The sequence below is a fragment of the Malaclemys terrapin genome, chromosome 7 (assembly GCF_027887155.1).
Source record: "Malaclemys terrapin pileata isolate rMalTer1 chromosome 7, rMalTer1.hap1, whole genome shotgun sequence".
Lineage (NCBI taxonomy): Eukaryota > Metazoa > Chordata > Testudines > Emydidae > Malaclemys > Malaclemys terrapin.
This window is the reverse complement of record NC_071511.1, coordinates 29,726,190-29,739,388: the sequence shown is the minus strand read 5'-3', so window position 1 is coordinate 29,739,388 and position 13,199 is coordinate 29,726,190. Positions and strand designations below refer to the sequence as shown.

The 13,199-nt window shown below is 59.0% G+C and overlaps 1 protein-coding gene and 1 pseudogene across 1 annotated transcript; one reads left to right on the top strand and one right to left on the bottom strand.

Annotated features, from left to right (window-relative positions):
* The first annotated feature begins 546 nt into the window (after positions 1-546).
* Positions 547-6,645, top strand: LOC128840910 (cathepsin W-like). Its single transcript, XM_054035461.1, has 11 exons — positions 547-641; positions 1,213-1,279; positions 1,738-1,851; positions 2,487-2,620; positions 2,870-2,969; positions 3,640-3,720; positions 4,197-4,313; positions 4,781-4,845; positions 4,968-5,058; positions 5,192-5,250; positions 6,210-6,645. The coding sequence occupies exons 1-11, from the start codon at positions 552-554 to the stop codon at positions 6,321-6,323; spliced, it is 1,032 nt and encodes a 343-aa protein (XP_053891436.1). The 5' UTR covers positions 547-551; the 3' UTR covers positions 6,324-6,645.
* Positions 6,646-6,860: 215 nt separating this feature from the next.
* On the bottom strand, positions 6,861-12,786 carry LOC128840290 (Bardet-Biedl syndrome 1 protein-like; annotated as a pseudogene).
* Positions 12,787-13,199: the final 413 nt, after the last annotated feature.

The following is a 13,199-nucleotide window of genomic DNA, read 5'->3' as shown; positions in this document are numbered from 1 at the left end:
GGAGACAGATCTTATTCTACTCCGAGCAAAAAGACATTTTCCTTCGACTTTAACTATCCTTAGGGGCTATACCATTATACCACGGCTTGACACAAAGTTTCTACATGAGGCTTTGATACAAAGTTTCCATATACCAAGGCTCATCAGTACAAGGTTTCTATATTAGGCTTTGATACAAAGTTTCATGAAAACAGAGGTCACACGTGGGTAGACCCACTACAAGGTTATATGAAGAGGCACAATGAAAAGTCATATGAAAATTATCAGAGTTTTATCTACACAATGCCCCATTGTCCCCAAATCTGTCCGTCCGTCCCCGTCCCCTCCCGGTGCGGACCCTGAGGGCAAAGGAGCAGGTTTGAGGCTGCTTGGATGTCTGAAACCCAACCCCCACACCTCGGATTCCCTCCCCCCCACACACACATCTGCCCCCTGGTCCCGGATCTCACACCTACAGCTCCTCTGCTCTGTGGTTTCCGTCACTCTTCTGCCTGCCCCTCCCCATATAACCCCCCACAGGATGCCTGGGCAGGCACTGAGCAGCTACTGCCATGGGGCCTGGAGTCCTGAGTCCCTGTCTCCTCCTGCTGTGGGCCTGGGCCCTCCCAGCTGGCTCTGTCCTGCCCCCTGAACTCAGCAAGGTAAGGGATGGAGGATGCACCTGGAGGGAGCAGTTTTGGGGCGGAGTGGGCCTGAAAGCCAGAGAAGGACAGAGAAGACACCGAGTGTCTGTGCCAAGAGCCGCTGGCTACTGTGCTGAGACCCAGCATTTGGTGCATGTGTGGAGAATCCAGGGAGAGGAATTGGAGCCAGCACCCGCGAGCGGGGAAGGTCCGGTAGCCATTCCCCACCACTGTAGGCCAGTCGGTGCCTCACACTCCTTGCACACTCCCCCATGCTCCATGTGCTCCCCCTGAGACACCAATGCCCACTCACCCAGATGGGCATGTGCCCCCATCCACCCCAGACTGCAGCGGGCTCCACCCTACATCCCAAAGCAGGGATAGCTGGGGGCTGGGGATTGAGGGCCATGAGCAGAGCTGGGACGGGTTGCAGAGCCCAGGGTTTGGCTAACAGGGGCTGTGGGTGGGGATTGGGGGGCACCAATATGGCTGTGGGTAGCCGGGGGCTGGGAGTGGAGATTGAGGCAGGGGCACTGGCTGCTGGGACGCCCCTTCGCTCCCCACCATCCTGCCGGTTTGTCCATTTCAGGCTGAAGTGACTCGAATGTTCAAGGATTTTATGATTCAGTTCAACAGAACCTACAGGAGCCCCGCAGGTGAGGGACAGGAGGGATTGGGGGGGCTGTTGGTGTGGGGGGCAGGCGGCTCTTCCTGGGGGCTGTTACCATGGGGAGAATGTGGGGCGTAGCAGGGGGACAGATGGGGCTGAGGTGGGGGTGGACAAACCAGCCCGATCCCCTTCTCCACATCTCTGTGACCAGCCACCTCTGAGCGCAGCCTGGCCTGCCCGCGGCTGGTGCGAGCTGCCTTCCCTGGACCCTGCATACTCCCCTCCCCCCAGGGCCGGTGGGGGCACGGCGTGGGGGGGCTCCGCTGCTGTCTCGCTCTTTCTGTCATGCTGGTTTCACACCACACACACTGTGGCTCGGCTCTGTAGCTGGCAGCGGAAAGAGGCGCTGGGAGGGTGGAAAATCCCCACCCCGCTTTGTGCTGGAACGTCAGGACTGGGGGTGTCGTACCCCAGTGCCCATGACCCCACCCCACTCTCCTCCAGAGCAGCGCAGACGCTTCGGGATCTTCACGCGGAGCCTGCTCGCGGCGCGGCGGCTGCAGGAGACGGAGCTGGGCACGGGGCAGTATGGGGTGACCCGCTTCAGCGACTGGACAGGTGGGGAGCGACCCCCGACGCCGCATCCCTCTCCCTTGCACCTCTGCACCCCTCCCTTCCCCCACTGCTCTGCACCCTCTCCTGTGCACCCCTCCCTTCCCCTTCACCCACTGCTCTGCACCCCCTTCTCCTGCCCTAACCTCTCTGCACCCCCTTCTCCTGCCCTAACCTCTCTGCACCCCTCCCATGCACCTTCTCTGCCCCCCCTACTCTGCACTCCCTCCTTTCCTGGCCCCCACCACTCTTCACTCCCCCTCCCCTCCCATGCACATTCTCTGCCCCCACTGTTCTGCACCCCCTTCCCCTACTCTGCACCCCCTTCTCCTGCCCTAACCTCTCTGCACCCCTCCCATGCACCTTCTCTGCCCCCCCTACTCTGCACTCCCTCCTTTCCTGGCCCCACCACTCTTCACTCCCCCTCCCCTCCCATGCACATTCTCTGCCCCCACTGTTCTGCACCCCCTTCCCCTACTCTGCACTCCCACCCTTCCCCACCCCCATCGCTCTGTACCCGTTCTGTGCACCTTCTCCCTTCCCCCACTGTTCTGCACCCCCTTCCCCTGCCCCCCACTACTCTGCAACCCTCACTCCCCCTTCCAGCACCCCCTCAGTGCCATCTCCCTCCATCTCCCCAGATGAGGAGTTCCAGGGGATGTTCCGGAGCCCCCCGCCCCACACCATGCACCAGGCCCCCCAGCTCCCGAGGAAGGAGCTGCCCCCATCCTGTGATTGGAGGAAGGCGGGGGCCGTGACCGCCGTGAAGGACCAGGTAGCTGTGGGAGGGGTGGGGTTGGGAACCCCCCAGATGGGCAGTTAGATGGGGCAAGACAGGGGGAGCCATGGGGGGCTCAGTAATGACAAAATCGTTCCACCCCCCTCCCCACTGCTAACCCCAGCCGGCGCTACCTTCCTCAGCTGGGGCATTGGGGTCAGCGCTGAGGCTGGGGAGAGCGCCCCCTCCTGCCCTGCAGCACAGCACCCCCTAGCACCACGCTGGGCCTCACCCCTCTCTCCGCAGGGCGATAAGTGCCGCTCCTGCTGGGCCTTCGCTGCTGTTGCCAACATCGAGTCCCTCTGGAACATCCACTTCCACCAGCCCCGGAACCTCTCGGTGCAAGGTAGGGGCTGTAGGGAGCCTCGCCCACTCGACTGGAACAGAGCGGGGCACCCCAGCGCTGCCCTGCTGTGAGCAGCAGCCCCACAGGCTGGGGTGAATGGGGGGCACAGAGGAGGGGGTGCCTGGGGCTGTTCTAAGTGCCATCCCCTTCCCAGCCCAGAATCCCTCTGTGTGTATGTGTGTGTGTAAAGTACCCCCTTCACTTCCTGTCCCAAACTGGGAGCTTGTAACCCTTGAAAGGCCTGGGAGCTGGCTGGGTGCGTGGGGTATACAGGGACCATGTCTCCATGCATGGGGTTTCACATATTTTCACTCTGTTATAACTCACCGGGGTGGGGGGACAGCCCCACCACAGACTTGCCTCCTGGTAAGTTAGGATCCCGTCACCGACCACACACCCCAACCCCAGTCTACTATCAGCTGAGCCCTGCCTGTGGAACTCTCCCCCACCAGATGTTAAAGCAGGGGGTGGCAGGTGCTGAGTCTCTCCATCCAGGGGTGGGTTCATCACCCCAGTGGGAGCCACTGTGAGACGTTCTGCCTGTCGGATGAGCCAGTGCCCACTGGGGTCTTTCCTGGTCAGTGTGTGCCACCCAGCAGGAGCAGGATCCCAGGGTCTGACTGGGGGGAGAGGGAGCTGGCTTGGTGCTCACCCACTACTTCCCTTGCAGAGGTGTTGGACTGCAGCTGGTGCGGAGCGGGGTGCAAAGGGGGCTACGTGTGGGACGCCTTCACTACGGTGTTACACAAGGGTACGTAGGCACTGGAGGGACATGGGGTCCTTTGCACTGCAGACAATAAAGCCCCCCACAGCCCCCAGGACTGTCCCCTATTCACTCCTCTCAACTGTTTACTGTGAGGATACTTTAGTGCATGGAGACTCATCACCACAGGTGCTGCACAGACCCCTTGACTGAGATTGGGGCCCCCAGACCAGTCTGTAGCCCCCATCACCAGACGCTGTGCAGACCCTGACTGAGATTGGGGCCCCCATCACGCCAGGTGCTGCATGGACCCTGACCCAGACTGGGAGCAATTTTCCCAATACTGTATACAGAAGGGCGACCCCTCTTCACTCCCTGACCCTGCTCTAGCCACACTCTTTGTGACAGGTTGAATTTGCGGGGAGGGGGTTTACTCTGATCCGAGTCAAGAACAGGGGAAGGATGGAGCAGGGAATGAGGCGCTCTGGGCCCATCCCAGACCTTTCACATACACTCCCTCCCAGGTGGTCTGACCAGCGAGGATGCCTATCCCTACACAGGGAGACAGGAGACATGCCACAACCTCAATGAGCCAGCTGCCTATATCCAGGGCTTCCAGACACTACCTGGAGATGAAGAGGGTGAGGCCTGTGGGGGAGAAGGGTTGGGGTGGGGCCAGCACTGGGGCCAGGGGAGAGTGGGCCATTCAGGGGGGAGTTGTGGGGGGCAAAGGGAGCAAGTGAGGGGCAGCAGAACAGAATTAGAAGGTGACAAAGAGGGCTGGGGGGGGGGAGAGGGGGAAAGCAGGGCCAGAACTGATCAAACCTGGTCAGTTTCCAGGCAGCTGTGCATGGGCAGGAGGGTGCATGGGGTGATGTGTGTGAAACCAACAAGGGGCTGGTTAGTTTCATGCTTCCCCCTGGGGGAGCTCTGAGCAGCAGAGGGGGAATATGAGGGGTGCAGGGGGCCTAGAGGACACAGGGAGGGGCAAGGCCGATTGTAGCCAGTGTGTGGGGACAGGAGCAGACTGGTAGGGCCATGCCTGGGTCAGAGGTGTTTGTTCCTGGGTCATCATCCTCACCCAGTACATTTGGGTTTCCTCTTGTAGAAATAGCTGCACACGTCGCAAGCAAGGGCCCAATCACAGTTACCCTGAACTCAGCTGTCATGAAGGTATGTGCCACCCAATTAGCAATGCAGGAGAAGCCCTCTGGCTATTCAGCCCATCCCATGGTGACTCGCCCACTAAGCCCCCCCACTCGACTCAGTTTCCGCTCAATTTTGTGCCTCTGCAGCATTATAAAAAGGGAATCTCCCAGCCCTTGGTGAAGAGCTGCAGTCCAGACCATGTGGATCATGTTGGCCTGCTGGTTGGCTATGGGCATGGTGAGTGGGGACGGGCGGTGCAGGGGTTTGGATTGGGGTGAGATGGGGTTAAACGAACTGAGGGTTTGGCAGGGGGCTCAGCTGTCAGAAGCACTAAGACCACTGTGCCTTTCTCTTCACTAATCCATTGCAGTGAAGAAAAGGCGGTACTGGGTCATCAAGAACTCCTGGGGGGAAGGCTGGGGAGAGAAGGTGAGTGGGGAGTGTATGGGGCTGCCCCCAGGGCAGTGCTGTCTGTGGGGGTGTGGGCTGGTTTTGTCTGAAGGAGGCTGTGCTGTGGGATCCTACAGAGATGGCCTCTGAGTGGGGTGCAGGGACTGTTTATACAGGATCCCCTGCCTAACGCTAAGACACAGCCCCCACTGGGGTGAGGTGTGGGCTTTTATTATACCAGGGGTGGCCAACCTGAGCCTGAGAAGGAGCCAAAATTTATCAATGTACATTTCCCAAGAGCCACAGTAATACGTCAGCAGCCCCCCCCATCAGCTCCCCCACCCATTCCCAGCGCCTCCCACCCACCAGCAGCCCTATTGATCAGCACCTCCCCCTCCCTCCATGCACCTCCTGATCAGCTGTTTCAGGGCGTGCAGGAGGCTGGGGTGCGGGGAGGAGAAGAGCGAGGGCACGGCAGGCTCAGGCAAAGGGGTGGAACGGGGGCAGGGCTGGTGGCAGAGCCAGAGGTTGAGCAGTGAGCACCCCCGGCACATTGGAAAGTTGGCACCTGTAGCTCCAGCCCCGGAGTCGGTGCCTATACAAGGAGCCGCATATTAACTTCTGAAGAGCCGCATGTGGCTCCAGAGCTGCAGGGTGGCCACCCCTGTATTATCCACTCCCTGTCCGGGTTCAGACCCTGTTCCAGTTTGATGGAAAGGCGGACTGAGGGTTTGTCTACACTTAAACCACTACCGCGACACAGCTGCACCGGCACCTCCACCAGTGGCAGGGGTTCTCCTGTCACTGAACTTCATCCACCTCCCTGAGAGGCAGGAGAATTTTTCCATCCACCTAGCGCAGGCTACTGCGGGGGCCGGGCGGCACTGCTACGTCTCTCGGGGTGTGTGGATTTTATGTAAGTTCCCGGTGTAGAGCAGCCCTGGGTGAGGAAAGACTGTCCAGGACCATCTGTCCCTAACCGCCTGTCCCCTCGGCAGGGCTATTACCGTCTCTATCGTGGCAGGAACGCCTGCGGCATCACCACATTCCCTGTAACAGCCACCGTCAACCGCGTTGGGGCTCCGGGACATAACGTCCTCTGCCCGCCCTGAAGGGGGTGCTGCTGCTGCCGAGAGCCTGCTGACTCCCTGCCAAGACCCCTGCCACCGCCAAGACAAAAATAACTGGGGCCATGGGCCTTCCCTGGGTGATGGGGGAATGAATTCGATACTCAGATTGCTATAGCTCCATCCCCACAGGTACCCAGAGCTGGGCTCGGCCCTTCCAGCAACACTGCCTCCAGGCGAATGCTCCTTCCCTTTGCTGCAGCAGCGAAAGGGGCCTGTGAAACTGCCATTAAACTGCTTTTATGTGCTGTGTGTGTGGCCCCTTTGATGGGGGGAGGTTGTTTAATTGTTAACTTGAGTGTACCACCCGACTCCCCCCATGCTACGCACTCCACACACCAGCACCCTCGTTACAGCAACGGTGCTGCCTTTATTGAGATGCTACGATCACAGCTAAGGGGGTTTCCAGGTGCTGCCCCCAGGGCCATGATGGGGGAGAAACACCCCTTTCCCCAGCAGCCCTTAATTCCAAACTCCCCCAACCCCCTCTGATGTAAGGAGCTAGCCTGATCCCAGACAACGCACCCCAGGCTGGGGTCTGCACCCCAGGCTGGGGACGGGAGTCCTGACACCCCACTCTACATGGTCCCAAGTCAGCAATGTGCACCCTGGGGGCAGCTGGTGGTTCACTGCACAGCAGGAGGCCTCGGCTCCAGGTCCTGGCTCTGATCCAGTGAGGGCTCCATTGGGATGTACTGCAGCTCTGGTCTCTATCGCCCCCCATAGGTTGTTCAGGCAGCAGCCAGGCCCTCACTCACTGGCATGTTGATATGGGCAGTCAGCAAGGGCATGCTCTGGCCCTCCTGCGATACAAACACCTGCAAGAGAGAAGACAGAGCCCCCAGCGCTGAGATGCAGCCACCTCTGGGGTGGGGTGCAGGGCCTCCTTATACATGGATCCCTCCCGTGGCACTGAGATGCAGCCACCTCTGGGCCCTAACCCCCACCCACCCACACCAGGAGGGAGGTGGGAGCATTTTAAAGGGTCAGGCATCTCTCTGCGGTGGGGTGTCCCTGTACAAACCTTGATGATGTCCGAGATCCCCTTGTCGCTCAGACACTCCACAAAGGTTTCAATGGGGTAGTTTAGTCGCGGGACCAGCATGGGGGCCTGTAGGGAGACAAAGCTGAGTCAGTCAGAGTGCAGGGGCCTGTAGGGGTGGTCAGAGGTGCTGGGGGGTGGGGGTACCTTGAAGAAGGCTCTCTTCATGGCATAGAGGCTCTGGTCGTAGAGGAAGCTCACCAGCAGGTTGATGGAGGGGCGCCCAGCTGACGTGTTCTGAATGTGGAGGGTCAGTTTGAAGGTGGGGCCGATGCCCTGGACCTGGGGAAGGGGGGGCGGGGTAGATCCTGAGTACCGGTTCAATGCAAAGGAGAGAGGAGTCCTTGATCCCACAGCCAATCCAGCCAGCCTGGGGTTGGGGGGGAGGGGTTCTCCATCACAGGAGCCACAAGAAGGGACCCCTGGAAATCTAAAGAGATGATTGAATCCCAAATCTCACCCCCACCGTTCCGGAGTTCAGCCCAGATCTGCTCACGGAGCTAGAGCCACATCCCCTCTGGATTGGAAGCCCCCAAGCGCTGGAGAGTTCCCTGCCCCCTGTTGTCCGAAGGGCAAATCCCTCTCCCTGTTAAACACTGGCTGTGGCTGATGGTGGCTCCTGGCTCTTGCTCAGACTTTGTCTGCGACCTTCATGAACCCCCTGCTCCCACAAATCCCCCCACTATGCAGAGAGACCGGGACAAGCCCCCTCAGGACCTTCTCTCAGAGGAACTCTTCCACTAGGGCTCCCTGAGGCCCAGGGTTTCCATTGTTCGCGTGGCTCCTCGCTGACCCCTCCCCCGTGGGTCAGTATTCTCATGGAAGCGCAGCCCCCCAGGTGCCTGCAACATCCTGTAATGGCCTCGTGGGCGCTGCCTGCTCCGCTCCCACCACCTCCGCCCTGAGCACAGAGAAATCAGATGCTTCTCTCCCACCAGTGACCCTGCCAGAGCAGGCAGCTTTGTCTAGTAGTTAGACCATGTGCTTCAACCTAGAGCCCTGCAGCGGGACGGGGATCCCGAGGGTCGCGCTGCCATAATGGCAGAAGCAGGATAAAAATTCAAGAAACAATGCGGGAGCATTATTAAAAAAATAGTCCTTAGACACCGCAAACCACACGAATGCCCCGGCCAGCAGGCACCGCTCTCTGGTCGCCCAGGTCTGAAGGCAGCGCCGCCGCCAGCAGCGCAGAACTAAGGGTGACAATGAGAAATCTCCCTGCCTGGGCCTGGGGATGGCTTCCTGTCCCCTTTGCATGATGATGCAGGGGCTCTCCAGCCATTTGCAGGGAGGGTTCAGCCATTGCTGGGGCAATTTCAGAGCCCTGCAGCGGGACGGGGATCCCGAGGGTCGCGCTGCCATAATGGCAGGAGCAGGATAAAAATTCAAGAAAGAAGGCGGGAGCGGGTGTGGGAGTGGGTATTGCAGGGCAGGATGGGAGGGGGATTTTAAAAATAGTCCTGCACAGGGACAACCCACAGCAGGGAAAACTGCCCAGCCCCATGCCCACCAGACCCCCCTCCCCTCCTAGAGCTGTGGAGAACCCAGGAGTCCTGGCTCCCAGCCTCCGCCTGCGCAATCCTGAATTTCCTCACCCCGTCTCCTGGCTCCCTCCAAATGCCCCATACCCTCCTCATTCCAAGGGTCTGATGTCCCCATGACCCACTCACCACGGCATTCATCTTAAGGGGCTCCTGCAGTGTGGATGTGACGGGCGCCAGGCTGGACTCCAGCGCCTTGACATCCACAGCCGGTACAGGTCCATCTGGAACACGCGGTGCATGGCTGGCGAGGGGTGCAGGGACAGCGAGGACAGACAGTCAGCCTGGGGCCAGCAGCCAATCAACAAGGGGGATCTCTACCAATCACAAAGGATCTTGGCTTTATGCCTTATCTGAAGCACAGGACCCTTTAGTGTCGCTCCGCTGGCACCAGGGTCAGCCCTGAGTCCCCATCCTGCTCCCTGCAGCACAGCGCCCCCTGGGGCATTGGGGCAGCACTGACTGTGAGAAGAGAGTGCTCCCCACTGAGTCCCCACCCTGCTCCCTGCAGCACAGCGCCCCCAGTGGCTGGACAGTGCATTTGCATGGACATGCTGAGTTGGTAAGTATCAGGGGGTAGCCGTGTTAGTCTGTATCTACAAAAACAACAAAGAGTCTGGTGGCACCTTAAAGACTAACAGATTTATTTGGGCATAAGCTTTCGTGAGTAAAAACCTCACTTCTTCGGATGCATAGAGTGAAAGCTACAGATGCAGGCATTATATACAGACACATGGAGAGCAGGGAGTTACTTCACAAGTGGCGAACCAGTGTTGACAAGGCCAATTCAATCAGGGTGGATGTAGTCCACTCCCAATAATAGATGAGGAGGTGTCAATTCCAGGAGAGGAAAAGCTGCTTCTGTAGTGAGCCAGCCACTCCCAGTCCCTATTCAAGCCCAGATTAATGGTGTTGAATTTGCAAATGAATTTTAGTTCTGCTGTTTCTCTTTGAAGTCTGTTTCTGAAGTTTTTTTGTTCAATGACAGTGACTTGAGTTGGTAAGTAAATCCCAGTCCAGTGGCTTCTCTCTTTCCCATCGTTGATGCACGGAGTGGGATTGGTGGCGCATGGGAGGAGACTCATGGGCAGGGGGGCATGGGAAATGGTGGGAGATGCCCCACCTCGCCTCCCACCCCAAATCTCCACTCCCACTCCTCATTCCCCTACACCCCCAGCTGTATCTTCGACAACCTGCCTACAAGTAGTCCCCGTCCTCAACCCACCATTCCTGCCCTACTCACCCACGGCATTCTCGCGCTCCTGCAGCGTCTCGTCCACGTACAGCCTGGTCTTCTTGGGCACGCTGAGTCAGATGCTCTGGGCCACGGGAGGGCCCAGCGACGTGTCCTTCTCCTCAAACACGGCCGTGCGCTTCAGGATCTTGATGATCAACCCCCCACCTGCGGGGTGGGACAACCAGGATAGAGTACAAATGGGCACAAAGGTCATGAATCCCCTCTCCCTGGATCAGACCCGTGGGCCCATCCCCCATGGTGTACTGTCTCCTTAATGCCCCTTGCTGCACTGCACTGTCCCACGGGAGTTGAATTCCTTCCTGACCCACCAGCTGGAGCCCAGCTGATGCCCAGATGCCTGAGGGTAGAATTTCTAAGCTAGGGTCAGGGTGTCCTTACGGATGGGGCTGGGCAGGGTGTCCTGCACACAGCCAGCAGCATCCCCTGCAGGGTGCATTCACTATTTCACAGAAGTAATTGCACAGAACTGAATGGTGCCCACCCAGCATGCCCCTTGCCTACCTTTAGTCGTCATGATCAGGGTGTTTTCCTCACGCCCATAGCGGCCAAAGCAAATGCTGGTGACCATGTCCTGTGGGGGAGCAAGGGGGGTGGTAATGGGGTATCAGGCAGCTCGGCCAGTGTCCTGGCTCCCCCATAACCACCAGACCCACAATCCTGGCTCCTAGCCTCCTCACTCTAACCCATGAGACCCCACTCTCCGCCCAAAGCTGGGATAGAACCCAGGAGTCCTGCATTAACCCTGGCATTGGCTTTGCCTGGTGGGGAAGTTACCTGGGTGCAGATGACGTCCACAAGGTTTTTGTCCTGGTACATGTGCACCTCCTGGTTGGCCAGACCTACCATCACGGCCTGGAAGCTGTGTGATTTCTGGTCTAGGAGGCTCATGGTCATTAGTGGGGCTGGCAGATAGACTGTCCATAGCTTCTTCCCCTGTAAGAGAAAGAGATCTGGCACTCAGATGTAGCCATCTCTGGGGTGGGGTGCAAGGCTGTTTATCTGCCTCTGGAGTGGGACAGGGGAGCTATTTATACAAGGATCCCTTGTGTGGCACCCCTGTGACACTGGCCCCCTTAGCAGACCAGACTTAAAATGGAGCCATGGAGATCTCCTGCTGGTCCCCCCAGGGAGAGGTGCCTTGTTCACAGGTGATGTAGGGAGCCGATCTGGGGGCAAACAGGTTCCAAGACCTGCCCAGCTGCCCCACCCCTAGTGCCCCATAGGGAATGGGCACAGACAGGCCTCACCCATAAGGATGTTACACAAGACCAAACCTTCAGGCACGGGGGCTTGGCTGAGCCCTTGTATGGAGGGAATCACCCCTATGGGAGAGCGCTACAAAGAGAGGTGCATTATGGGCAACTGGCATGGGTGGCTGTTGGGCAGTGGGGCAGCAGAGAGGCAGAGTATTGGGATGGGCCCGTGGGTCTGATCGGAGAGGGAAGGGAATACCAATCTGGAAAGGACCATAGGTCTGGTCTGGGGGGAGGGGGAGACATACCAGGTTCCTTATCTTAGGTTCCTCAGCACTCCCCTGCCTTCCTCTTTTCCCCATTCCAGCCCCAGGCACCGCGACGGCTGGCTGTCACCTGTGCAGGATGTAGATGCTCCCATCCCGGCAGGCCACCGTGACCCAGTACTCCACATCGAACTGCCCCATCACGTCCAGGAAGGCTGGCATGCTCGACAACGTCATCTGCAACAGCAAATGGAGAGCTGGGGCAGCCCCACACCCATGGGAACAAGCTATATATGAGCAGGGGTCCCTTGCCTGGTGCTGAGATGCAGCCACCTCTGGCACCCCACTCACCTTGACCAGGATAGTGAAGGCCTCAGGGTCCAGGATGAGGACATCGGTGCTTTCCATCCCAATCACCAGGCAGCTGACCACGTCCTCATCCGCCATGTTCTTCTTCAGCGTGCTCATGCAGGTGATGACAGTCTGGACAGGGAGGTGGGCATGAGAGCTCCCCAGTCCCCATCTCTACCCAGGGAGGGCAGTGCCAGTCTCCCCAGGGGCATGCTGGGAAGTAAGGGTACCCGGATGGCCCTGCTGGGACCCACAAGACATTGGTGGGGAACTGGCAATGCTAGAATACCCCCTTTCTCTAACCCCCACTCCACCGAGTCCCCTACTCTGGGAGGGTCCACTGGGGAGTTTTCCCCAGACCCAGAGCAGGGCAGGGACACACCTGGCGCTTGATCGGTTGCCCCTTATGTAGGTTCACAAAATTCTCCATCTCTGGTACATCTTGGGCCAGGAACCTGGGGGTGGGGGAGACAGAGAAGGGGATTGTGGGATAGTGACACAGCCTGCTCTGGCCCAGTGTCCCCCCTACCCCTTAGAACAGGAGCTCTGCTGCTGAGAGCCTTCCAAGCTTTGGGAAAATGTCCCCCCCAACCCCCAGCCTCTGCTCCCCGCCTCCCCCACTGCCCAGATCCCTTCCCGATCCCCACCCCCCTGGCTTGTGCTCCCCGCACCACCTGCCTCCTCCACTGCTGAGATCCCTCCCCAATCCCCATCCCCAATCCTGGGCCCTATCCTGACCCACAGCCCCCTGCTCTCCCAGCCCTGGACTCCCCACTCACTGGTGAATCAGGCACCATGTTTCCTGAAGTGATGGAGATTTCAGACCTTTCACACTAATGATTCCTTTGCCTTCCCACACAGGCCCTGGGTGTGGGACCCTTAAAACACAGCAACTGTTCAACTAAATGAGCCCAAGCCAGGGGCAGGAGGAGGGAAATGGGGTCCAAAGCTGAGGAGTTGTCAGGGGGGGAGGCTGCAAGTCAGGATGGAGGGGCAGAGTCAGAGTCAGGGGGAGCTCAGAGCTGGGCTAGCAGGGGGCTGCTTGTGTCAGGATGAAGCACAGAGCCCTGTGGTGCTGGGTACAATGAGCTGGGGGGCCTGCAGTGCTGAAATCTGTCAGGTGATTAGCTGTTTGCGAGCTCAGCGCCTGCACCTGTTCAAGGCCTGGGGGTGGGGGGAACTGGGTGGGGTGGATTCAGCCATGTCTCTG